The sequence below is a fragment of the Gadus chalcogrammus genome, chromosome 5, assembly GCF_026213295.1.
Source record: "Gadus chalcogrammus isolate NIFS_2021 chromosome 5, NIFS_Gcha_1.0, whole genome shotgun sequence".
NCBI lineage: Eukaryota > Metazoa > Chordata > Actinopteri > Gadiformes > Gadidae > Gadus > Gadus chalcogrammus.
The window spans coordinates 2,927,434-2,954,624 of record NC_079416.1 but is presented as its reverse complement, the minus strand read 5'-3'; the positions used below and the strand labels follow the sequence as shown (position 1 = coordinate 2,954,624).

General features: G+C 46.1%; 1 protein-coding gene across 4 annotated transcripts in view; it reads right to left on the bottom strand.

The window, feature by feature from the left end:
• cep70 (centrosomal protein 70) overlaps positions 1-25,383 on the bottom strand; it is a 32,090-nt gene extending 6,707 nt beyond the window's left edge. For 2 of the 4 annotated variants that reach the window (XM_056591137.1, XM_056591138.1), the window contains exons 1-11: positions 24,753-24,936; positions 24,323-24,422; positions 23,933-24,056; positions 7,623-7,803; positions 6,828-7,006; positions 6,422-6,484; positions 5,594-5,708; positions 5,044-5,132; positions 4,126-4,225; positions 3,631-3,783; positions 3,105-3,272 (exon numbers count right to left, since the gene is read on the bottom strand). In XM_056591137.1, the coding sequence (XP_056447112.1) occupies positions 3,105-3,272; positions 3,631-3,783; positions 4,126-4,225; positions 5,044-5,132; positions 5,594-5,708; positions 6,422-6,484; positions 6,828-7,006; positions 7,623-7,803; positions 23,933-24,056; positions 24,323-24,422; positions 24,753-24,848 (1,368 nt within the window). In that variant the 5' untranslated portion in view covers positions 24,849-24,936. Of the gene's footprint in view, positions 1-3,104; positions 3,273-3,630; positions 3,784-4,125; positions 4,226-5,043; positions 5,133-5,593; positions 5,709-6,421; positions 6,485-6,827; positions 7,007-7,622; positions 7,804-23,932; positions 24,057-24,322; positions 24,423-24,752; positions 24,937-25,143 lie in introns of those variants that run through there. The other 2 variants (XM_056591140.1, XM_056591139.1) reach the window with 2 other exon arrangements.
• Positions 25,384-27,191: the final 1,808 nt, after the last annotated feature.

Here is a 27,191-nt window from a genome sequence, read left to right as displayed (position 1 = left end):
TGACAGGCTGGGTACTTTTCTTAGTTTCACTAACTTTACTGTACATTAGGGTGGAGCTTATTTATTTATTTAACTTTTGAAATATGATCTTCTTACCCTCTCATTTTGTTCCTATATATAAAAAAATTAATCTGGCAAAATATGAGCACAATTGAACAGTATTTAGGGGTAGCTCAATGGCCGTGAAGTTTCTGATACCCAAAAGCTGCAACCGCCGTTTTTTTTTTTTTTTTTTTTTTTTTAACTCCACCACAGATGTTTGTCCAATCCTTGGAGTAGCTCTATCAGTGAGTTTCAAGATATCAGACCGAACTGTATCTCCTTGGTGACTCTGTGACCGAGTTAAATGGCAGCAAGTTGCCGTCATTGCGTATGGCTCTGGGATTCTTCCTACATCACCATCTCGAACTAAAGGAGACTATAGGACAATCGTCAGCTGTTGCCATCATGGAAATAGCAAAGTTTTGGCACAAAGCTAGAATCCCAATGAGGGATCATCAAAACTGCCAAACTAAGCTTGAGTTGACTTTTTAGTGTGGCGACTACTGAAAAAGAACAAAGCGCGAACGTCACCAACTCAACTCGCGAGAGAGTCAGCTTTTGTTTCCAGGCTCGAAGATCTTTTTGATGTCGCTCATTGCTGATGCTCTGACCAAGACGTCGGTATTACAAGAAGACAAGGATTTCTTGTTAGCCCAGCGAGAGAAAGGAAGAAGAGGGTCGATGGCTGGATTAGATAAAAAGCTTGCTGCTAAGGAGAAAAGGGCGTTCGAAAGAGAGGAGCAAATCCTTGCCAGGCGTCATCAAATGGAACAAATAAAACAGTCAACAGCATCTACCGCTGAGCTGTATTCATCTGATTCTGAAACCTGCTTAGCAGAATATGGGGAAGAGATGGACATCACCATGCATACACCAAAAAGAAAGAGGGGGCGAAAAACTGTCATTACTCCAGAACTCGCAGCTGCTCTAGATCGCACAAAAGTGTCAGGCCGCAAGGCTGCTTTTATCATAGCACAAACTGCCAAAAGCTTGGGGCAGAACATTGATGAACTTGCTCTAAACAGAGACTCAATTTGCCGAAACGGAGTACAACACAGAGGCCAGAGGGCTGCAAACATAAAGGCCAAGATTCAGGGTAACTTTCCCCTTGTTGTTCATTGGGATGGCAAACTGATTCCGGATCTAATTGGAAAAAAGAAGGTTGATCGTCTGCCAGTATTGGTTTCAGTTAAAGGAATTTCTCAGCTACTTACAGTTGCCAAGCTTCCATCCGGAACAGGTGAGGCTCAGGCTGCTGCTGTCTTCGGAGCCATTCAAGACTGGGGCTTAGCAAACAGCATCCGAGCTATGTGCTTTGACACCACCAGCTCAAACACTGGTCGGATTGCTGGTGCCTGTGTCCTTCTAGAGCAGCAGCTTAAACGGTCTTCAAACGGTTCCAGGAATACTGGGGATTTATTGACACAGCAAAGTATGAACCGGGGATTGCAGCTGAAGATGTGGCAGGTCTTGTGGAAGACATTAAGCAAAGCACCATTGATTACGCCAACAAGCATCTTGAACAGAGTCTACCAAGAGATGACTATAAAGAATTCTTGGAACTCGTGATTGTGTTTCTCGGTGCTGCTCCTGCACGAGGAGTGCGATTCATGTCACCTGGTGCAATGCACCACGCCCGTTGGATGTCCAAAGTTCTATACAGTCTCAAGATCTGGATGTTCAAGGCTCAGTTCAAACTGACTCCCGCAGAAGAGAGAGGGTTCCGTAATGTGTGTGTGTTCGCAGTACGTGTTTACCTAAATGCCTGGATCTCTGCTCCTCAGGCATCAAACTCCTTCCAGTGACCTGCTGCTACTTAAGTCACTGCTTGAATACTCATCAATCCATTCAGCCATTTCAAAGTCAACATCACGCAAGTTTTCCAAACACTTATGGTACTTGTCACAGGAACTTGTTGGCTTGGCTTTCTTCGACAGTCGGGTCAGTTCGTCAACCAAGAGACGGATGGTTAGTGCCATGCAGAATGAAGAAAACCAAGAGCACGATCATTCCAAGCCAATCACTGTTGATCTGGATTCATTCAATGACAATAACTTAGAAGACTTTGTCACAGCAAAGTCAATGAAACTGATCCGAATCATGGAACTTCCAGATGGATTTCTCGCGGTTGATCCAGACTTGTGGCAGGACAGAGATGATTACAAGCAGGCTACAGAAGCAGTCAAGTCTCTTAATGTTGTCAATGACCAAGCTGAACGTGGAGTGGCACTCATTCAGGAGTACAGTGGATTACTAACCTGTGATGAAACGCAGCTGCAATTCCTGCTGCAAGTTGTTGAGGACCATTGCAGATTGTATCCTGATAGCAGGAAACAGACTGTCCGGGCTGCCATGAAAACAATAAATCTAGAGTTTGCTGGACATTGTTAGACTGATATTAGTTGTCAGAAACTGAACAAGAATTCACTATTGCTGTGTTCAAAATAAATAGTGTTGTTTAAAATAAATTGGTAAGACACTCCTAAAAGTTGTGTAATTCGTTGCATTTTTATAAATTTCGTAATCTTTGAGGCACTTGAGCTACCCCTAAACATAAGAATTTATTGTTCAAACTTTGCATAGAGTGTTTTTTTATTATGCCGCACAGATTAGGGGGGTAAGACTTAAAAAAGAAAAAAATATTTTTTTTTATAGTTTAAGCTCCACCCTACTCTACATGTTTGCACAGACACAACCGGATTCGTTCATTACTTAACTAAACTGACACAGACACACTACCGCTAGCCCTCCACACTTGTCCACTCACTCGCTGACGTTGCTCACACACACACTGCCATGCCCGCCCCTTGCAAGCCCGCCCCCTAAACCCCCATTGATTCTACTGATGTCTGAGCAACACCGATGTCCGCATATCGGGCATCAAGTGTGAATAAGTGTGAATGACCCTCACCGTCTAACCTCCTGTTAAACAAATGCGGAGAAAAGACGGAGGACATGTGAAAACGGCTAATACTTGCTGTAGCTAGCGAGAAGCTGTTTCATAGGGTCGAAGGAAGGTGTGTGTGCGTGGTGGAAGGTGTGTGTGCATGTGCGTCTGTTACGTTTTCATCCTCTGTCGCCTTGTCGACCAGCAGCGTGTCCACAAGCAGCATCAGATCCTCCACCCACACCGTCTCCATGGCAACACCTCCCCGCCTGTCGTCATGGTCACCCGCTGGCAGCCAGGGCATCAAGCGCTGGGAGAGCCTCATCAGGCCGACGTGCAGCTCCTACACACACACACGTACACACATACAGATGCACACGTAGGCAGACACATGCACGCACACACACACAGGCAGGCAGGCACACACAGACACACAAACACACAGACAAAGGCAAACAGACCGACACACAAAGGCAGACAGACACAAACACAAGGGCGCACACACACATACACAAAGGCAGACAGATACAAACGCAGGCAGACAGACACACACAGACACATGGGCAGACAGATAGGCAGACGGACACACACACAAAGGCAGGCAGACAGACAAACAAAGGCAGACAGATAGACAGACACAAACACAAACAGATAAACACACACGCTCCAATAGGCCTACTCTGTTCAACACTCCGCCTTACCTTCAGCATGGCCAGCTGATTGGCCCAGGCCTCCAGGGTGGGGCGTAGCCAGCCAAACTCTTGGGGCTCCAATTGGCCGAGGCCCGCTCTTTGCCTCAGGAGCGTCACTGGGGCCCGGGCCCCCGTCAGAATGGCCTCGAGCTCGATCAGCAACTGCAATTCAAAATATCTACATCAGGCACTGTGTGTGTGTGTGTGTGTGTGTGTGTGTGTGTGTGTGTGTGTGTGTGTGTGTGTGTGTGTGTGTGTGTGTGTGTGTGTGTGTGTGTGTGTGTGTGTGTGTGTGTGTGTGCGTGTGTGTGTGTGTGTGTGTGTGTAGAATTTCTTCGCTCAATTGCTTTAATTTCCTCGGAATAAAGGTCACGGCTCCGAAGTCAAAATGACCGTCAAAGAGCATTCCAGTAAAACCAGTAAAATAACAACGTCATTCCCATCTGTGAAACACAAACTAAACAAAGAAAGAAAAGGAAAAAAGGGTGTGGTTGCCGCATTTACCCTTTGGTACTGCCCACACAAAACCCCTTCCTGGGACACCTGGCCTGGTGGTGCTGCTGCATCGGAAGGGTTTCCAGTAGAAGCCCCACTGGTGGGCGGCCTGCAGAGGTCAGCGGGTCAGGACTGTGAGGGGAGGAGCTTAAGACGCCATGCAATGCTTTGCTGCCACCAACAGCTAAACACGCAGTACTACACTTTCCATCAGACGAGAAGATTATCGTAAAAGGTAAAGGTCAAACCGAAAATGACGCAAACTTTATTGGAACGTACCAAAGGCGCGATTGCTCATCTACGCAAGAATGCTCGAAAATGCGTTTGATTGGTTATCCGAAATCAAATCAACGTTATGTTACATAATATACCTCACACTGAAACAAACCAAAGATTGAGGATTAAATTCCTATTAAATCAGAATTAACGTTTAATTTTGGTCTCTTCCTAAATGTTAGCATTTTCTCAAGCGTACAAACTTCATCCTTTACAGAAGTCATCCGTTGGAAATCTAGAAGTTTTGAAAAGGAAGTTTTTTTCAATTTAACAATCAAAATAATGATAAAAATATTTCAGGTATGACCTAATTTTAGATCATTTTTGATCACATAAGTAGCCTTTTGTACTGTTAATCGTCTGCCTTTTACTTTATTGAATGCATTCATGCTCCAAAAACTTTTAAAGCGGCATGCCAGGATCTATCTTGATAAACAAAACGCAAGACTAAAATTAAGCTTTTCAAGGGATTTCGGAAGCAAATTGAACGTAAACAAATCCAACACCTAGACTAGTCCGTCCCAAAGAAGATGAGTAAATGCCATCCCTGAAACGCCTGACAATCTTGTTTTCATTGAAAGAACATCATCTAACCGCGGTTTAAATGTGTCATCATTATCCAGTTAAACAAAATGTATCAATAAAAATAACCTGGTCTCCAGCTCCTTCTTGAGTCTCTGAACTTCTGCCTTCAGCTCTTCTCTCTGGACTTTAGTCTCCTCCAACTGGGCCTGAGAAGACTGGAGAGAGAGAAAGGGACAGAAGAATGAGGGAGAGAACGAGGAAATGAGAGAGGGAGCAAGGGCAAGAGAGAAAGAAAGAAAGAAAGAAAGAAAGAAAGAAAGAAAGAAAGAAAGAAAGAAAGAAAGAAAGAAAGAAAGAAAGAAAGAAAGAAAGAAAGAAAGAAAGAACAAACATATATATTTTCTACAAAACAATTTTCAAATACTTGGACGTGGATCTGATTTGAAGCTTCAAGATTTCATTGGTTTGTGCAACAGTGAGACAGTAAATGCCATGAAATGTGTACTTACTGTATTTATTTATTTTTGCAATATGTGGTTAAATGTAACCACGTACTATGTACTGACATAATGTAACGTAAATTTGATTCGGATAATTGCAAAAAAAATTGATTCGACAATGTGAACAATTTCGACCTTTGATACGTGCTAATAAAGTTAGCAACATTTCGAGTTACCTTTAGCTCAGCCTTAAAGGAGGAAGTGACATCAACACCAGCGGACCAGTTGGATCCCTGAGAATCTTCTGGACCGCCGTTGAGGGTTCTGAAGCCGATTCCCAGAAGATCTCGGCTGTGTTTGCAAGGGATGTAAAGCAGCATTGTTAACTGTTTCACCTAGCTCCTAGTTTAAAACAACTCGGATGCATCTGTAGTCAATACACTACACTACACTATATCGATTGTGATTAAAATAATGAGTATATTTTTTTGTTATATTTTACACACAGATATATATATATATATATATATATATATATATATATATATATATATATATATATATATATATATATATATATATATATATAGACAGACAGACAGAGCAAATCCTGCCAGTACCTTTATTTGTTTACAATTATTAAACATATCATCGATCCTCAAAAACCCCTTCCACTTAGGCAGGCGAGCTATAGCATCACCCAGTTGACTGCGAACTAGGAGTATGGTCCGTTTGAGCCACTGTCACTTCAAGAGGGTGCTCTAACCTCAAATTAACTTGATCTGCGTGGTTTCTATTAACGTCAACATCCGAGCCATGGTGGTGCATTACGGATGTGAATTTGGTAAATATCGGATATGAATTACGTAAATATCGGATGTGAATTCCGTAATTACGGATGTGAATTCCGTAAATATTGGATCTGATTTGATAAATGTCGGAGCTCAGCAGCGTCAAAGGGCTTCTAAAAGGAATAAGAATTCACAAAACATGAGGCAGGATGCATGGTGGACACAATGCATCAGGCGTTATTTTATCTTCTATCCATGTCTTTTTCGTCTGACCTGGACATATCGTCCTGCACCTGGGCGATCTGGGTCTCGTAGAAGTCGATCACATCCAGCACCCTGCGGAGGAAACACAGCGGGTAGAACCCAGAGGACATGCGGTCACATGACAAGGTCGCCATCTGCACAGGAGAGGAGGAGCAGAAGAGACGGTGAGGGGAGCAGGTAAGGGGACGTGTTGCTGTGGAGCAGATGAGAGGGTGAGAAGACATGTGACTATGAAGCAGGTGAGAGGGCTAGGGGACGTATCACTATGGAGCAGGTGAGGGGAGCAGGTGAGAGGGGGAGGTGACACGTCACTACGGAGCCGGTGCGAGGGTTACGGGCCCTTTCTCAAGGGACCCACAGCTGAGGCTTCGAACATCTGGGACCAAACTCTGGGCCCGGCCGCTGCCCAGCTTACCGCTGGTCCGCGGGGGTGTCTTGCTGGGCCAGGGCGCTGGCGTGGATCCGCTGGAAGGCGTCCGTTTGCCGCGCCACCCGCCTCTCCTCCTCCCGCACCGCGAAGCACAGCTTCCTCTGGAGCTCGCCCCGCGCCGTGCTCTCATTGGTCAGCTGCAGCTGCAGAGCCACCGCCAGGCGCTGCGGGCGATCACAGATAATAACATTGGGTTGATTGTAGTCATGGTTGGGCTCTGAAAAGAAAAAACAATTTGTGTATGCGCTGACTTTAAGGGCTGCGGTGATGTTTTTTAGCAGGCACAGACGTGCTAAAAAACACGGACAGACGTACGGACCGACAGACAGACAGACAGGACTGATCCTGCATACTGAACCATTAATGAAAAGACTCCAGGGAACTGAAAGTGTAACTGAACTAACTCAAATTTGGACACGGCAACTTCTAAAAACACAATAAATGAAGCTGAACTCACACAGTTCTGCGTACGGCGTGTTTAAAAGACTTTGGCAGAGCGGCCTCAGTTTATATTGAACGTCATGTGAAACTATAAAGCAGAAGGCGGTAACGCATTTCCGACACTGAACTTAACTGACAGACGAGTAAATGGCCGAGTCTGTTATAAAGATTATCTTTCAAAATTCTTTAAATAATATGTTAAAAGAGAAATATGTACTAGAGATTTTGCTTAATCATTCAAATGTACCACTGAAAAGCAGTTGGTGCACCACACCCAAGCTGCTAAACGTGTTTTGAGTTCCGCGGGGGGCAGACATTTTGTTCTTGTGTGGTTCTAACCTGGGCCATCAGCTTGTCTTGCTGCAGTCGGTAGGCGTGGTCACGCTGCTGGACCGCCTGGGCCAGGCAGCGGTCCTCCAGGTCCTGGACCTGACCCCTGACCCCCTCCAGCAACCCCTCCATCTCAGTGGTGCACCGGGAGTGGAGGCCGGCCTGACCCATAAGCTGCTGCGCTTCGTCTCTGGAAGAACAAAGTCAACCCAAAAAGCAATAAAATGTTGCCATCGCAAAGACGGACACAAACACACACACACACACACAAATCGTTTTTACACTGCCAAATATGCAGTCTTATACCCGCCTTTTTCCCAGCATGGTCCGTGCATTTTCACTGACCGAGGCGATTAGACGGCACCGGGGTACCAGGGGTGGGACCAGGGGTGGGCAAAAAATCTGCAAGCTGCTGACCATCATGGGAGAGAAGTTGATGCAGTCGCATTTAACAAAGACGGGTATTGATGGTTCAATTTACGAGAAAGTAGCAGACGAACTTTCCTTACGAAGCTTTTGTAGGGATAAAAAAACAAGTGGTCAGCAAAATAAAGATGATTTTGGCGTTTTTGCACTTGTAAATAGTTAATCACGTTTGTAGCCTACACTCAGATGTAGTCTACTCGTTCTTGCACGCGTGTGGCTTGAATAAAATAAACCCCCAAGCGGCCGCTTGGGGGTGTACGCCTTGGCTGTCATTCAAAAGTCAGCTATAGCGATGCGATTGGATTAGCTACATAGCAACGTTAGCTTACCAACTAAGAACAATTCACACAGTCTTCACGTAAGCAACGTTAAAATAGCATTAGCTGTTTTTTTGGCGTATAAACTCAGAACGCTTTGTAAACATATCGGACAGCGTCTTCGGGTTGTTTCACAAACTACACTTGTTCCCACGGGAAAAGGATAGTAAATATATGAGGTTTGCATTTTATACCGATTGTTTTAGACATGGATGATAATTGAGTTTTTGCGATACCGATACCAGTATCGGAAGTGCCTCCACCCAGCGGACATCCGTTTTTCTTCACTTCCTGCCACTGGCGACTACTGTTTTACAGTGGTGAAGAGGAATTGATATCCCACAGGTAATTAAAAAAATTATAATTCTCATTCTCTGTATGTTTTTATTCATGTTTTACAAAGGGCCATACAACAATGATAGCAATCATTATCACATCCGTACATTCACACAAATACCATATCCCTCACTGTAAGGCTGAACAAACATTATAGGATTTGTTAAAGGAGTATAATATGTCTCCTTTAACAAGAAATAAAATAATTCTTTGTTATGCGGAACCGTTCTTTGGTATGCTACTGCCCTCAGTTGTCCTTATATCTCGGAATAAAAATGTTATTCTACTTTTTATAAAGTTGGGCCTCATTTGGTGATTTCAGATATGAAGCTTGAGCAGAGAGTTGATCGACCTAATAATTAATCGCGAGTCATTCCACGTTATAATATACAGTGCCTTGCAAAAGTATTCGACCCCCTTGGCTTTTTACCTATTTTGTATTTAATATAATAGTGAAAATTGGCATATGCATATGTATTCACCCTCTTTGTTATGAAGCCCATAATAAAGAGGCTTTATCAGAGGCTGCAACACCTAAGCAAGAGGCTGGACTAACCAAACACTGCCATGAAGACCAAGGAACTCTCCAAACAAGTAAGGGACTATGTTGTTGAGAGGCACATGTCAGGGTAAGGTTATAAAAAAAGATCCAAATATTTGATGCACCATCAAATCTATCACAACCAAGAGAGAGGCAGCACAGAGACCTAAGGTAACCCTGGCGGAGCTGCAGAGTTCCACATCAGAGACTGGAGGATCTGTACATAGGACGACAATAAGCCGTACGCTCCATAGAGTTGGGCTTTATGGCAGAGTGGCCAGAACAAAAGCCATTACTTTCAGCAAAAAACAAAATGGCCGGTTTTGAGTTTGTGAAAAGGCATGTGGGAGACTCAAAAAATGTATGGAGGAAGGTGCACTGTCCTGATGAGACCAAAACTGAACTTTTCGGCCATCAAAGATTTCGCTATGTCTGCCGCAACCCCAACACATCACATCCACCAAAGAACAGCATCCGCACAGTGAAACATGGTGGTGGCAGCATCGTGCTCTGGGGATGTTTTCGCTGCGAATATTTCTGTTCGCTTTGGTCGCTCAAGTCGCTCATGATGTACAATTCAAAAGTGCCTGCCGGTGTTCCCTGGGATCCTCGCAAGCGAAGAGCGTCTACGTTCCGAATGGCTGTCAGTGTTTTGCTGCTGAAACGCGTCATAGTATTGCATACTTAAGGCACAAACTGAAATTAGATTCAAGTAAATTGAAGGCACAAGCTGAATAGATTCAAGTAACTGAAGCATAACAGCAAAACGTATAAGTACTGCTGGGCTTGGATATCAACAAAACTCCACTTGCAGCGCATGGGCCTGCCTCGCATTACGCATGAAGCGCATATAACAGAACATCAACAAAAATATATTATGTGTAAGACGGACATACAGTTTGTCTAAAACATTTCCAGTTAACATAAAACATAAGCCCACCTATTCCACCACTCATTCTTGTTAAAATGAGCATATCTACGTGTTCGGGGGAAAGGCGGGTGCGGAGGCGATTTTTAATCGAGCAGCCGGGGAAAAGACTCTCCGCTGGAACGGAGGTGGGATTGGATTGGATTGGATTCACTTTATTGTCATTGTGCAGAGTACAACGAAATGAGGTTTTGTGACCAACCGGAAGTGCAAAGGAGCAGTAAAGTGCAGTTTGTACATGAATTATCAGAGAATTATCGGAGCAGCATAGTTACAATAAGTGCAGTAAATATAAATAAATATAAATATAGTAATATAAATATTCAAGTAGAGGGATAATTGTTCAGTCAACTAGCATGGATATAAATATAAATAGAAATAAAAATAGAGTACTATGGGTGTTGATACAGGGGATATGTAAATTCAAGTAGAGGGATAATTGTTCAGTCAACTAGCATGGATTAGTGCAATGAATGGCCGCGGGGGGGGGGGTAGAGTTTAGGAGGGTGACAGCCGCAGGGAAAAAGCTTCCCCTAAACCTGCTAGTCCGGGTCCGGAGAGACCTGTAGCGCCTCCCAGAGGGGAGGAGGGTGAACAGTCTGTGGTTGGGGTGAGAACAGTCCTTGCAGATGTGAGGAACCGATGATGCGTTGCGCAGTTTTCACCACCCTCTGCAGGGCTTTCCGGTCAGAGACAGAGCAGTTGCCATACCATACTGTGACACAGTTGGTAAGGATGCTCTCAATGATGCTGCGGTAGAAGTTCACCAGGATCTGAGGAGACAGATGGGCCTTTTTTAATTTCCTCAAGAAGAAGAGACGCTGGTGAGCCTTCTTGATCAGCTTAGAGGTGTTGAGGGTCCAAGAGAGGTCCTCTGAGATGTGGACACCTAGGAACCTATAGCTGGTGACGCGCTCAACCTCTGTCCCGTTGATACGGATGGGGGTGTGTGTGCCACCTCTAGACTTCCTGAAGTCAACGATGAGCTCTTTCGTCTTCTTAGTGTTGAGAGCCAGGTTGTTGTTGGCGCACCATGCAGTTAGGTGTTGGACCTCCTTCCTATAGGCCGTCTCATCGTTGTTGCTGATGAGGCCAATCACCGTAGTGTCGTCTGCAAACTTGACAATCGTATTGGAACCATGTATAGTTGTGCAGTCGTAAGTGAAGAGGGAGTAGAGGAGGGGGCTCAGCACACAGCCCTGTGGAACGCCAGTGTTCAGGGTGAGGGTTGAGGAAGTGTGTTCATCCAACCTGACAGACTGTGGTCTGTTGGTTAGGAAGTCCTGTATCCAGGTGCAGAGGGAGGTGTTGATGCCCAGCTCAGTAAGCTTGGTGATCAGTTTGGAGGGGATGATGGTGTTGAACGCTGAGCTGAAGTCAATAAACAGCATTCTGACATAGGTGTTGCTGTTGTCAAGGTGGGAGAGGGTGGAGTGGAGTGCCGTGGAGATGGCATCCTCTGTGCTCCTGTTCTGGTGGTAGGCGAATTGGAAAGGGTCCAGTGTGGGTGGCAGGCAGGTTTTGAGGTGAGCCAGGACTAGCCTCTCGAAGCACTTTGAGATGATGGGGGTAAGTGCAACTGGGCGGAAGTCATTCAGGCTTGCTGCAGTGGAGTGTTTTGGCACCGGCACGATGGAGGAGGTTTTGAGGCAAACGGGGACAACTGCTTGGGCTAGTGACAGGTTGAAAATGTCAGTCCAGACCTCAGTCAGCTGCACAGCACAGGCCCTGAGAACCCGTCCGGGGATACCATCAGGCCCAGCAGCCTTCCGTGCATTAGTCCTGCTCAGTGCTGCACACACGTCAATGGGGGAGAGAGTGAGGGGCTGGTGGTCTGCAGGGAGCACAGCCTTGATGGCCTCCTCCCTGTTTTCCCTATCAAAGCGTCCATAAAAGTGGTTAAGCGCATCAGGAAGGGTGGCGTCACTGGATGGGGGGGAGATGTTGGCCGGTTTGTAATCCGTAATGGCCTGGATGCCCTGCCACATGCGTCGGGTGTCAGAGTTGCTCTTAAAGTGCTCCTCGATCCTCAGCTTGTAGCAGTGCCTGGCCGCTTTGATGCCCCTCTTCAGGTTAGCCCTGGATGAGCTATAGGCCCGAGCATCACCTGAACTGAAGGCGATGTCGCGTGCTTTCAATAGGAGTCGGACCTCTCTGTTCATCCAAGGCTTCTGGTTAGGGAATATGGTAATCCGTTTGAGGGTGGTGACACTGTTGATTTCAGAGTTCATACGTTTCAGAACAGAGGATGCGTATATATCAATATCCGTGTGGGAGTCGATGGTGGCCTGAGTGGCAAAATCCCTCCAGACAGTGCTACCAAACCGCTGCTGAAGTGCAGAGTCTGCTCCCTCTGGCCAAACCTTGACTGTCCTCACTGTGGGTTTCACCTGTCTGATGAGTTGGGAGTACTTAGGCAGTAGGAACAAAGAGAGGTGGTCAGATTGACCAAGGTGGGGGAGGGGGACGGCTTTGTAAGCATCAGCTATGTTTGTGTATACATGGTCTAATGTCTTGTCTCCTCTAGTGGGGCAGGAGACATGTTGGCGGAATTTGGGGAGTACAGACTTTAGGTTGGAGTGGTTGAAGTCACCCGCAACAATAAAGGCTGCCTCGGGGGTCAGAGTCTGTTGTTTACTGATTGCATTGTGCAGTTCTTTCATTGCAAATGCAGCATTAGCGTCCGGGGGAATGTAGGCTGCAGTCACAATGGTGGATGTAAACTCTCTGGGCAGATAGAAAGGTCTACATTTCAGCATTAGATATTCTATGTTATCCGAGCAGTGACTTTCGATGGTGGTAGTGTCCGTGCACCAAGCTTTGTTGACATAAATACACAGACCCCCACCTCTAGTCTTACCGGACTCCTTCGTTCTGTCTGCACGGAGAGTGTAGCGTTCTGCTAGATCGATGGCGCTATCCGGAACGTTGCTGTTGAGCCAGGTTTCTGTGAAAATCATGATGTTGCTGTCCATAATCCATTTATTGGTGGTTATCCTCAGTCGCAGTTCATCCATTTTGTTAGCCAGAGATCGGACATTGGCGAGAAAGATGCTGGGAAGCGATGGTCTGTGAGGCGCTAGTTTTAGCCTGGCATTCAGACCTCCGCGCGACCCTCTCTGTTTACATCTGTGACGCCGCCGCTGTCCGTTGGTGCTCCGGATCCGTTTGACAGTTGGCTCCGCTGTCCTGGCTATTTCCGAGATGAGACCGAATGTGTCCGTAAAGTTGACGGAATTGCAGGAACCGATGTCCAAAAGTTCCTGTCGGCTATACGATGTATACGCTAAACAGTTTTTAGCGAAAAGGCTTACAAAAAACAAGTAAATTAACACTACTTTGCAAAATCCGGTGAGATTTTGCAAATGTCAGATGCATTCATACATTGTAATTAAAGATAAAATACAACAATTTACCTGAATCTTTGTCCTTATTTGATAACCACTCATAAAAAAAACTATTTATATTTGGGGCCAGTGAAAATTGACTTCGGGCAAGTAGAATTCAGACCCACTGGCCCGACCGGGCAGGTGGTAAAAAACCTTAGTGTTGAGCCCTGTCATAGAGACTTATCCAAAGCGACTTGCAGCTGTGATTGCCGCAAAAGGTGGCTCTACAAAGTATTGACATTAGGGGTTGAATAGTTATGCACATTGTGACGCCCCGCTGTGCCTTGAGCGCTAGGCCTATTCCTCCCTCTGCCTGTAGGGTATAGGAATATGGTTGTATATTGTTTATGTATGGTACTGTTTATGTATGGTACCCCGGCAGCCGTGTTCTGGCTGCCGGGGATATAGGCGGTGTCCTGTGGCCCCATTCTCTCTCTCTCTCTCTCTCTCTCTCTGATAGACGCGGTTTGACGGCTGGATGCACCGGATCGCATTGTCTTCTCTGCGCCCGTGTTGATTTATGGAACTGCCTGTCAATAACTATAGTTTATTGTGATGAACGTTACCCGACTGTTACGGCCACATTGGCCTTTCGGTTGTCTTGGTTGTGTGCTACGTGTTTTGTCTGCCTTTACTCTAATAGGCCTGGACCCGCATGTTCCAGGATGGGGGTGTGCCCGCGTACGGGGTGTGTCCCCGTGTACAGGATAAAAGGGGGCCTGGCCTGGAGAGACAAGGAGCGGGAGCGGGAGATTTTGATTTGTGCTTTGCACCATGAATGTTCTTATCTGTTATTTGATTCATTGCTTTTGAGTCAATTAAATTAAGAAACATTGACTTTCCGCGCTGTCTCCTGCCCCGTTTCTTTGTTGCGTCTGAGCCGCGTAACAAATGGGGGCTCGTTCCAAACTCGCAATTCTGCCGTGAGACAGGTGTGTGTTACCTGCAGGCTGCAGCTGCGTTGCATTAGGCTGCGTGCTACGTTGTTCGGCACAAGAATGTCGGAAAATGAGAGAGGGTAAGTTCAGCGATCTATTTGCGGGGCCATTAACTATTCCTTTCGGGCTTGCGTATTTTGTGGGACGTGTGGTTTTTTATTTTTGAACAGATCCTGTGGCTAGAGCATTTGTCTCGGGGGCACTCCGAGGCATTGGTGGAATCGCCAGTTTTCTGGTTGTTTTGCGATACCTCCGGGCTTGGTGCTTAATTCATCCCACCACGGGCCTGTTTGAAGATCCGCGTTTAGTTACAATTTGGTTAAAATTTGAATGGTCTTTTGCTTATTTTATCGCTGGGCTTCCCTGTTTAGTTTTCATTGTTTGGTGGCGTGGAGATTTGGCTGATTCCGTTGATCAGCAGGTGTGACGCGTTAATCACTAAGAGGATGACGTCACTTGTTGCACGGTTTGTTGAGGAACCCTCCGGGGCTGTCTTCAATGCGTTTACTAAGGATCAGTTAATGCAGTTGGCTGCCCATTATAACATCGAACTTCCTTCCACTCGGCTTAAAAGTTACGTCAAACTTTCGGTGAAGTTGGCGTTGTGCGCGAAGGGTCTGATTAACGCGTCCGACTTTAGACCCGAGTCTGACGAAGAGGATGAGGAAGAACCTCTCGATGATTTAGTTGAGGACCTCGGAAACCCTTCGTTTGCAGACGAAGGGGAAGGTCCGTCTCGTAAACCTGCGGCAATGCTGTCTTTTGAGCAGCAGAAAGAGTTGCTTCAGATGCAGCTGGATAACAGTAAAGTTTTGCAGCAGTTGCAGTTCGAAAGGCTCCGCTTCACTGAGGAGAATGAACGCGCACGGAGGTCGTTGGAACACAAAAAGCTGGAGCTTGAGGCTCAGCGTTTGGATCTCATTCGGCAGGGGAAAATAACGTCACCTGGTGCAGCAGGTCATAAGCTCGATATAGCGACTAGTCTACACTTGCTTCCTCGCTTTAATGAAAAAGACGTCGATACATTTTTTCTTCTGTTTGAGCGTGTGGCTGATACACAGGACTGGCCTGGTTCACACCGTGCGCTTCTGCTCCAGAGCCGTCTCACAGGAAAGGCACAGCGGGCTTTCTCTGCCTTAACTGTGGAAGAGGCCCGTGATTACGACCTGGTGAAAGCTTCGGTGTTGCGGGCATACGAATTAATTCCGGAGGCGTATCGTCAACGCTTTAGGAATATGCGGCGACTTTCGGACCAGACGAACGTTGAGTTTGCAAGGGAGTTGCGTCTGCAATGTCAGCGATGGTGTGTTGCTTGTAAGGTTGAGTCTTATGAGGAGTTGATAGATTTAATTGTCCTCGAGCAATTCAAGAACACATTGCCAGAGCGTGTTGCAACGTACGTTGCGGAGAAGCAGGCAACTAGTGAGTCTGTCGCTGCGGTGTTGGTAGATGAGTACGAGTTGACTCACAAAGCTCATATGCGCTCATCTAACGTCCGCAAGGTTGATTTTTCTACCAATAGAAGCGTGAACGTTGGTGCACAGTCACATCAGTCTTCTGGAGTAGATCGCTCGAGTAGATCTGACGCGGATCAGGGTTGCCGGTACTGTCATGCAACTGGTCATTCAAAGTGGACATGTCCAGTGCTAAAAGTTAAATCAAAAGAGCGTTTTTTTTAGGTGAAGCCGGACATGTTGGCAGTATCTCCTTCAGACTCGAGTGTTGATTCGTTGCAGCCTACTGGAGTGAATTCTAGTTACGCTCCGTTCGTTTCCAGTGGTTTTGTTTCTTTAAAAGACGGTGATGATTTAGTTCCAGTTAAAATTCTCCGTGACACAGGAGCGTCAGAGTCGTTCATTATGGAGTCTGTTTTGCCATTTTCTCCCACTTCAAGTTCTGGAAGATCTCTTTTAGTTCGGGGAATTGACCTCACTACTTTTGAAGTTCCATTACATAGAGTCAAGTTGTTTTCTGAGTTGGTTGAGGGGGAGCTTGAGTTGGGAATTCGCCCTGCCCTCCCTGTTGATGATGTCCACGTGATTCTTGGGAATAATTACGCGGGAGGAGCTGTTTGGCGGAGTAATCCTGTGTCTGTAGTATCTTCTTCTCCTCAGCTGAGAGCGGAGACTGCTGATTCGGAGCAGTTCCCTGACGTGTTTGCAGCTTGTGCCGTGACCCGCTCAGCTACTCGTGCTGCGGCGGACGCCGTGCAGCTCAAGGTACCTCCCGAGAAGACTAGGTTTGCCTTACCAGATTTTCCATTGAATCTCTCGTATGGAGACCTAGTTAAAGAACAGCTTGCCGATCAGTCTCTCTGTTCATTGTTTGAACGTGCTGTCCCAGCTGACACTTTTGAGAGCATGGCTCATGGCTACTGTGTAAAAAATGGTCTGCTTGTGAGAAAATGGACGCCATCCACTGACACTTCGATGGGTGAGCCATGGTTACAGGTTGTGGTGCCTGAAACCGCTAGACGAGCAGTCATGAAGACTGCCCATGACATGTTGGGGCACTCTGGTGTTAGAAAGACGTATGACCGCATTATGCGTCATTTTTTTTGGCCGAAATTGAAAAAAGACGTGGCTGCATAAATAAAGACTTGCCACATCTGTCAGATGACTGGTAAGCCAAACCAGGTTGTTCAGCCTGCGCCTTTGCAGCCAATACCAGTGGAGGCTGCTCCGTTTGAGTACTTGCAGTTGGACTGTGTTGGGCCTTTGCCTTCGTCGAAAACTGGGTGTAAATATTTGTTGACCATCATGTGTCAGGCCACTCGTTACCCTGCTGCCTACCCATTGCATGCGATTACCACCAGGTCCATTGTGAAGGCTCTTTCCCAGTTTTTCTCAATTTTTGGTATTCCGAAAGTCGTTCAGACTGACCAAGGTTCTAATTTTATGTCTCGTGTTTTTTCTCAGGTCATGCGTCAGCTTTTTATCAAGCATCACACTTCCTCGGCTTATCACCCTCAGAGCCAGGGAGCCCTTGAGCGTTTCCACCAGACGTTAAAGTCTCTGCTTCGTGCTTACTGTATGGAGTTGGGACGGGGCTGGGAAGAAGGCCTTCCTTGGTTGCTGCTGGCCTCTAGGGAGGTAGTACAGGAGAGCACAGGGTTTAGCCCTAATGAGCTTGTCTTTGGCCATTCAGTGCGTGGTCCTTTGGCTGTGCTTAAGGATGGTGCAGGCCTCCAGGAGCCACCACTTGCCTTAAGTGATTATGCTAATGGATTTAAAAGACGTCTGTATGAGGCAGTTCGTCTAGCTCGGGAAAATCTGACAGCCACTCAGGCTAAGATGAAGCAGCGCTATGATCAGAAAGCTAAGCGCCGTGTGTTTGAAGTGGGGGATAAAGTCCTCGCTCTTTTGCCGGTCCTGTCCTCACCATTTCAGGCAAAGTTTGCTGGTCCGTATACGGTGACCAAAAAGGTGTCGGATCTTAATTATCTGCTGGCTACCCCTGACAGGAGAAAGAGCTCGCAGCTATGTCATGCCAACTTGCTAAAGCCGTATCATGAACGTCCGAACGTGCCTGCAGGAGGCGCTGTTAGTGCTGTGGCTCTGAGTGAGGGTGTTCTAGCGCCTACTTTTCTTGTAGATCCTTCGGTGGAAGCACAGGAACAAGAAGAGATCAGGGCTCCTGACGATGGCGTCTTGCGTGCCCGCTTAGATAATTCTGAGACCTTGAAGCAGCTTCCCCAGTTGCTGCAGCACCTGTCTGGGGACAAGCGTGCAGAGTTAATTCGTCTTATTCAAGAATTTCCAATGTTGTTTTCCGATACTCCAACTCAGACACATTTGGTGGAACACGATATTGATGTTGGCGATAGCTTGCCGATCAGACAACGTTTTTATCGCGTTTCTCCCCAGAAAAAGAAACACATAGACAAAGAGGTGGCCTATCTCCTCGAAAATGGACTTGCTGGCCCGTCTTCATCAGCCTGGGCGTCGCCGTGCCTTCTAGTTGGCAAGCCGGACGGTACTTTCAGGTTCTGCACAGACTATCGTAAACTCAACGCTGTTACAAAACCAGACAGTTTTCCACTCCCGAGGATCGAGGACTGTGTAGACCAGGTCGGTGCCGCCAGGTTTGTCAGCAAGTTTGACCTACTAAAAGGTTATTGGCAGGTGCCCTTGACTGACCGTGCGAAGGAAGTCTCCTCTTTCATTACGTCAGAGGGATTGTTCTCGTACAATGTGATGAGTTTTGGGTTAAGGAACGCACCAGCCACCTTCCAGCGGCTTATGAACACCGTTGTAGCTGGACTGGACGGCTGTGCTGTGTATCTAGACGATGTAGTGGTCCATAGCAATACCTGGGGGGCGCACTTGGAGGTCATCAGGGCTCTTTTTCGTCGCCTTTCTGAGGCCCGTCTGACCGTCAACCTTGCCAAGTGTGAGTTTGGCAACAGTCACTTATCTAGGAAAGGTGGTAGGACAAGGACAGGTGCGTCCTGTTCGGGCAAAAACTTTGGCCATTGACCGGTACCCATCACCCACAAGTAAAAAGGACTTGATGCGTTTCTTGGGCATGGTGGGGTTTTATCGTGGTTTCTGTCCTAGTTTCTCATCTGTTGTTGCGCCGTTGACGGATCTTTTGAGGTCCTCGGTGAAGTTCGACTGGACTCCGGTATGCCAGTCTGCTTTTGAGAAAGTAAAAGCGCTCCTAACATCTTCTCCAGTTTTGGCCGCGCCGCAGTTGGACAGGCCGTTCAAGCTGCATGTGGACGCGAGCCAGGTAGGAGCTGGAGCTGTGTTGCTCCAGGAAGATGAGCAAGGCATCGATCGCCCTGTTAGTTTTTTTTCGAGGAAGTTTCTCTCCTATCAGTACAGTTACTCTGTGATTGAAAAAGAGGCGTTGGCGTTAATTTGGGCACTTCAACATTTTGATGTTTATGTGGGGGGTGCTGTTTCTCTGGTGGTCTATTCTGACCATAATCCTTTGACTTTTTTACAGTCACTTCAGAACCCCAACCAGCGGTTGATGCGCTGGGCTCTTTTTCTTCAACCATTTAGTTTAGATATACGTCATATTAAGGGTTCGCTTAATGTGATTGCTGATACCCTGTCCCGTGCTCCCACTGACTAGGTGTGGTCATGTGGTTTCTCCATGTTTTCCTTTGTCTGCTTTGTTTTCCAGAGCCCAGATGACAACTTTTTGGACAAAGTGGAAAACGCCTACCAGGAAAAGGGGTTTTAGTTGGAGATGGGTTCGGAAATTTAGTTGTTTTGTAATTGGTGTCTTTTGATACTCTGCAAGCTCCTTCTTAAGGGGGGGGGTGTTACGGCCACATTGGCCTTTCGGTTGTCTTGGTTGTGTGCTACGTGTTTTGTCTGCCTTTACTCTAATAGGCCTGGACCCGCATGTTCCAGGATGGGGGTGTGCCCGCGTACGGGGTGTGTCCCCGTGTACAGGATAAAAGGGGGCCTGGCCTGGAGAGACGAGGAGCGGGAGCGGGAGATTTTGATTTGTGCTTTGCACCATGAATGTTCTTATCTGTTATTTGATTCATTGCTTTTGAGTCAATTAAATTAAGAAACATTGACTTTCCGCGCTGTCTCCTGCCCCGTTTCTTTGTTGCGTCTGAGCCGCGTAACACCGACGGTGTCTGTCTCCCACGCCTTTGAGCCAAGGCGTTTGTGACAACATTGACTTTTACTGTTATTTTGTCCTATTTGTTGTTTGCTTCACAAAAATAAATAAAAACTTCTGCAATGTTGTGGGCATCATCTGTAAATTAAATTATGCAAATCCTCAAACAATCCATGTTAATTCCAGGTTGTGAGGCAACAAAACACGAAAAATGCCAAGGGGGGTGAATACTTTTGCAAGGCACTGTAATATGTAAATAGCGGGTGGTGCTGTCAGGTTAAAATAACACTAAGGTCGCAACACGTTCTTGTTTATATAACTAACAACTATCTTTACACAATAACGCTAAATATAGTTGCACGCTTTTGAATTCAAACGAACCATGCCCGACATATCAAGGTGTACACTGAAAGATCTTTCCTAAACGAGGTCAGGTCCTCCCCTCTTTCCCTCCTCCTCTTCCGCCCTATCGGAGGCTGCTCCTCTGAGTCCCCAGACACTGACTGCCGGGCTGAGGGTCGGGTTGTCTGTGGCAGGGCAGGGCAGGCTTGATTGGCTATCTGGCTGGCTGGCTGGTTGGGGATAGGCTGGCTTTTTGGCTTGAAGACAGGCTGGGTTTGATGGGCTGGCTGGCTGGCTGAGTTGGTGTGTAGGCTCGCTTTCTGGCTGGCTTGTAGGCTGGTTGCACTTCTTTCTGCACGCCTCCTCTGAGCAAACACATTCGACGATATTCAGATAAGCTTCGGAGAGTGCAGACGGAACAAATTGCTGTTTTATCGTAAAATCTTTAATTGTAAACAAAAAAAAAAAGTTAACTTCATCGTTCAAAAAACCGCGTCTATCAGAGAGATCACAACTTTTGCGATCGCCATGTTTTGTGGTGATCACAAAAGCTGACCATGTCGGACGTCATGATTCATAGATTTGAGATATAATTATTAGATATCCGATATCACTCAAATATATTTGAGTGAGGGGAACCCCGTTTAAATTACTAAAGGCTAGCTGGTTCTTACATATCTGATGTACTTCCGGTAGAAGCTCAATGCTAACGTAAACAACCTTTTTCATGTCATGCTATCTACGCAAACAATATATACTATGAAAGAGACTCCAAGGAGTTCAATGGTACAAGCCTTCATGTTGTGAGCTTACCTCAAATAACTAGATGTGAAAGAATAACTTCAATAAACACTTTTCCTGGCTACTACAAGTGATGACACACACACACACACGCACACACATACACGATTCAACCATTTCAAACCATCAGCTTTAACAGCTCAGCTATTCTATGTTTGATCTCTAATGTATTCAAAACATTTTTTAAATGGTATGCATGTTTAAATTGTTTACTCCTTTTATACTTTTGAGCTCTGTCCCAATCTTTTCACTTGATTTAAATGATCGTACCGGGCTGATATCGGTAGATAGCCAAAGCTACGGTATCGGAAATGAAAAAGTGGTATCAGGACATCCCTATCGTAAACTTACCACGAAAACTGGTACTTTTGGCAATGCTCCTCCACGCGGCTGTTCTGCTCTCCATTTGTACGACGGAAGGGTCGGCTCGTACAAAACGCGAAACCCGGACACGGCAAATATGATATTTTCCTCCTTTTTCTCGTTTCTGGCGGGAAATGTTGGGGAAAAATCTCACAGACTGTCCAATCGCCTGGAATGGACGCGTGTTCGTTTGCATAGTTAACTAAAGTTCAGCTTTTTGTCCGTCCCCTTTACACATGCCGCGATCCCCCACAATCCTTAACACCACGCAACCAATACAAAATGAAGGGGAGGCAAGGCCCCTATTCGGGGGCTGCGCGTTGGGTAGGGCCCGAGCCGGTAGAGGGACAGCTGGTCAGCCCAGTACCTGCATTATTGATTAGCCCTGGCTCGGGGGTGTGTGTGTGCGTGTGTGTGTGTGTGTGTGTGTGTGTGTGTGTGTGTGTGTGTGTGTGTGTGTGTGTGTGTGTGTGTGTGTGTGTGTGTGTGTGTGTGTGGGGGTGTCAAGTGTGGACCACCATGTGAACGACGCCTACTGGGCATGCGCAGAAGACCCTCATCGCCAGGCTTTAAGGGGGGGGGGGGGGGGGATCATTTTGCTTCTTTCGTATAATTTAATTAATTAATTAAGGGCGCCAACAGATCGGGCCCCCCCCGACACATTTTCCGCCCTAGGCGATCCCTTAGGTCCTTCTTTTTTCTTCCTACATGGGCCCCTGAAGGCGTCTGGGCCCCGGTGAAGTGCACCGGTTGCACCGTCCATATTAATGCCACTGTTTTTCGAAGTATCTAGGAAGAGAGGTCGTTTTGACACGTGGGAACACTTTATTGTGATCAGCGGTACATGAACGATCCGACGCTTGAAAGATCAGAGGAGCCACTGCTGTACTGGATCATTCACAAAAAAAGGACTTCATACTGACGCAACAATTTTTATGTAGGCTGGCCTGATCTGTTCCTTCTGAACGAGTGTTCTCCAAATGTGGATAAGTTGTGAGCAAAAATTCGTCCCAGCCTTTATACCACAGATACTATAGGGTTATAGCCAGTGTTGTATAGTAGCGAAGTAGAAATACTTTGTTACTGTACTTAAGTAGTTTTTTGGGATATTTGTACTTTACTTTACTACTTATATTTCTCTGTACTTTTACTTTTACTTCGCTACATTTTGCGAAGAAAACGGATACTTTTACTCCGCTACATTTCCCTTGAAACCTTCGTTACTCGTTACAAAATCAACTCATCTTTAGAAAAAAAAAAATGAATCATGAGAGATATGAGAATAACGTCGGGGACTGTGGTAGAACACAGACTGCGAGCCTGTTTGGCAAATCAGCTGTCCCAGCGCACGTTCGCAAAGCCCCCTTGCTTAGTTACTGTTGCTACGTCGATCAAAACTCCTACGACTGTCAACACACAAATGCATGGCTAGGACAAGGGCAAGGGCTATCAAAATTCTACTATTTGTATCAGGCTGGTTTGTACACGCAGTATTACAACACTATCTTATACACTTCAATACGCTGTATATGTGCCATTTTTGCTACAAAGCTAATTTAAATACCCTTTTTGGGCAGGGACTTAAGTTTTCCGAAAATCCGCGATCCTGGATGACACCAAAATCAATATTAAGTAACGTGTACCAGCGCTTGCGGGATAATAGGTCGGGCTACGATATCTGTCAGTGTCAGTGATTTTTTTTTGGAGTAATTCCGCGACAGCATCCAGATCATGGCAAAATGGACTGCAATATGCAGTGGAAGGATGTTTTCAAAAAAGATCAACAACGAAGGGGAAACAACAATAATCGAAGCAAAATCATACAGGTCTCAATCAAAAAATTAGAAACTTAGCTGGTGGTATTCTAAAAATTAGAATACCACCAGCACAACATTTTAAACTAGTAAGGTTCTTTCACCGCTGGGTAATATTTGTATATAATATTTCAAGCTAGCTAATAACCTATAAAGATTATTTATTCTTATACCATCTCTGGCGAGGTATCTATCTAGCCAGTTAGTGCTAAGGCATGATTGGACGAGGGCAGTTTCGATAACGTTTCGATAACGGTTACTTGTACTTTTACTTTCAGTACTTAAATACATTTAATATCAGAAAAGTACTTTTGATACTTAAGTACAGTAAAGATCAGATACTTTAATACTTTTACTTAAGTACTATTCTAAAAGGTGACTTTTACTTTTACTTAAGTAATTTTCCAGTGCGTGCGTGCGTGCGTGCGTGCGTGCGTGCGTGCGTGCGTGCGTGCGTGCGTGCGTGCGTGCGTGCGTGCGTGCGTGCGTGCGTGCGTGCGTGCGTGCGTGCGTGCGTGTGTGTGTGTGTTTTTACTTGAGCTGGTTGTTTGACTGAACGAGCTCCTGGATCAGGGCCTGCCTCCTGTCGGAATCCCCCAGCATGGTCTTCATCATGACCCGGACCTCTGCAGCAGTCCTCTTGTCCAGCAGAACCAAGTCTAGCGGCACCAGAAGGAAAACATTTGACTCAGCTTTATGGCCCTTTAGCATGAATAATAACTTTAAGAACCGAAGATTCAAGGAAAGACATGCATTGAAAAATGTAAATTTTAAGTGAATTCTTTATTAAAATAATATTTTTTAAGAAACATTATGAAGACAGACAATTAATGTTAGTGACAATAAATGTAAATCCTACTTAAAAGAATATAAAAAAATAACTGTGGAACTTTCATTCAAACATCATTCAATTAAAAAGCATTACCTGAAATATTTTTATTCTCAACTGGATCGGCAAAGAACACCGGTTTGAATCCATGATTCTTCAACCGTTTATTCACACAATCCCACTCGGCCTGCTCCTGCTGAGATATTCAAACATAAACTGAAACGTCAGTTCAATCCAACCGCACTAGAACCCAGCATCAACAGGACAGGCAGGAGATATATACACCCCAACCACACAGGACAGGAGATACAGACACCCCAACCACACAGGACAGGATATACAGACACCCCAACCACACAGGACAGGAATACAGACACCCAAACCACACAGGACAGGAGATACAGACACCCCAACCACACAGGACAGGAATACAGACACCACAACCACACAGGACAGGAATACAGACACCCCAACCACACAGGACAGGAATGCAGACACTCCCACGGAAATACTTCAAGTCCTGTACCTGAAACTGTGCGTAGGTCCACAGATACACATACGTCTTCTCTTTTGAATTCAAACGAGGAGGTTCATTCTTCAAATCCATATTCAAAACTTGCATCCTTCTGCAATATCTATCAGCCTATATTAGTCTATTTTTCTTTCAGCATCTTGCTGTTACGACTAGCTCCACTTCCCTGAGGGGCAGTTGTAAACTAGTCCACTTGCAAACTATCAGGTTACAAGAGTAGAGCAGATGGGCTACGACATGTAAATGTACAATTGTGCACACACACACACACACACACACACACACACACACACACACACACACACACACACACACACACACACACACACACACACACACACACACACACACACACACACACACACACACACACACACACGCCTACCTTTTCCATGGTCAAACTTTCTGCAGGTCGTCAGGAGAAACCACTCGCTGCTATGAAGACAAAGAAACACTAAACGTACAACCGCAGGAGTGTTCAAACTACCAAGTTAAAGCAGATGCATGGCGGGTTTCTGGTTCAGTTCCTTGTTTTTTTATCTTAAGGTCTAAATATGTTTTTGAAATGGTTTAAAAGTTCAGCGTTAAGAAGCAGCTTCCGCGCTTGGACCACCATTTGAACGACGCCTACTGGGCATGCGCAGAAGACCCTAATCGCCAGGTTTTAAGGTTCTTGGTAGTGGGGGGGGGGGGGGGGGGGGGTAATTTTGCTTCTTTCGTATAATTCAATATCATCCCACTGCAAACACAAATGGGCGTTCTCGTGTGGTGGGGGTTCCCGTTTACGCAGACTGGAACACCCCCTTCTTATTCTTCGTCGCCTTTCTCGCTGAACTGGATTAAAATGTCAAAGTGTACCACTCAAAAACCATGTAAATAGTGTTGTAAATAAACTTCAAAAGCTTTTCAAATCTTATTTGGAAAATAACATCACATGGTGTGTCTATTTACAATTTATTCGTTACCAGCATTCGTAGTGTTGATCAGCAGTGAAATAGTCCGCCAAAGACGTTGACGTTGCTTAGCAACCGAAGACACTGGGGTTGACAAGTTACCGGACTACTACCCATGCAAGTGAACGGAGCGTTCCATGGCATTGAGAAGACCCGTGTAATAAAGGCCTATAATATTTCTGTTTATGGCATAGATTTCTCCTCAGATTAGGCCAATGAAGCAATGATAACAAAAATATAAAAACATAAAAACACAACCTGACCGGACATTAAGAAAAGTCTTCCTCATTTTTTTCCGGGGTCAATGACCGGTAATAACCGGACAACGGATACTCTGCTATAAACCGACCAAACTTTCATAGTCAACACCGAGAATTCATCGTCAACATGAGTGCGAATGTTTTTTGAAACCTGCTTTTAACACTCAGGGCCCTATCTTGCATCCGGCGCAAGTGACTTAGTCACTGGCGCATGTGTCGTTGCTAGTTTACAACTGGCGCAGAGCGTTCTTTTCCCACCAGCGCCACTCGCCGGTAAATTAGGGATTGATCATGCGCCCCAAGGGGCTGTTCGGCGGAAGGAGGAGGCGTGTTCTGGCGCAAACGGTATTTTGCCGTCTCTGAATACCATTGCGCTACTGACCAGGAAATACCTGGTTTAAAGTCAGTGGCGCGTTGTTCAGATGCTATTTTAAGGGCGCATGCATACATGCGCATGCGATGCATACGGATTGCTTGGTAAATTATTTGGGAAAGAACAGCTGATGCAGCGGTAATAAGTTGTACTTTTAAATCAATGCATCTGCAAACACCGTACAGCAAACGCATATTTTCTTGACACAGACATTGTGTAGGCCTACATGCCCATAACTTTTAGGATTGATGAGTAGGCCTATTTGATCGTGAAAAACATTTTTTTATGGCGAGTGAGTGTTAAAAAGAATGAATGAATGCGGGCGCGCGTGGGTGCTCTATTTAAACACACGCAAACTAAACACTCATCATCATCTCATCTTCGTCCGCTTATCCGGGGTCGGGTCGCGGGGGGAGCAGCTCAAGCAGGGGGCCCCAGACTTCCCTTTCCCGGGCCAAATTGACCAGCTCTGACGGGGGGATCCCGAGGCGTTCCCAGGCCAGTGTTGAGATATAATCTCTCCACCTAGTCCTGGGTCTTCCCCGAGGTCTCCTCCCCACTGGACGTGCCTGAAACACCTCCCAAGGAAGGCGCCCAGTGGGCATCGTTACCAGATGCCCGAACCACCTCAGCTGACTCCTTTCTAAGTAAAGGAGCAGCGGCTCTAATCCGAGTTCCTCACGGATGGCTGAGCTTCTCACCCTATCCCTAAGGGAGACGCCAGCCACCCTTCTGAGAAAACTCATCTCGGCCGCTTGTACCCGCGATCTCGTCCTTTCGGTCATCACCCAACCCTCATGACCATAGGTGAGGATAGGAACGAAGATTGACCGGTAGATCGAGAGCT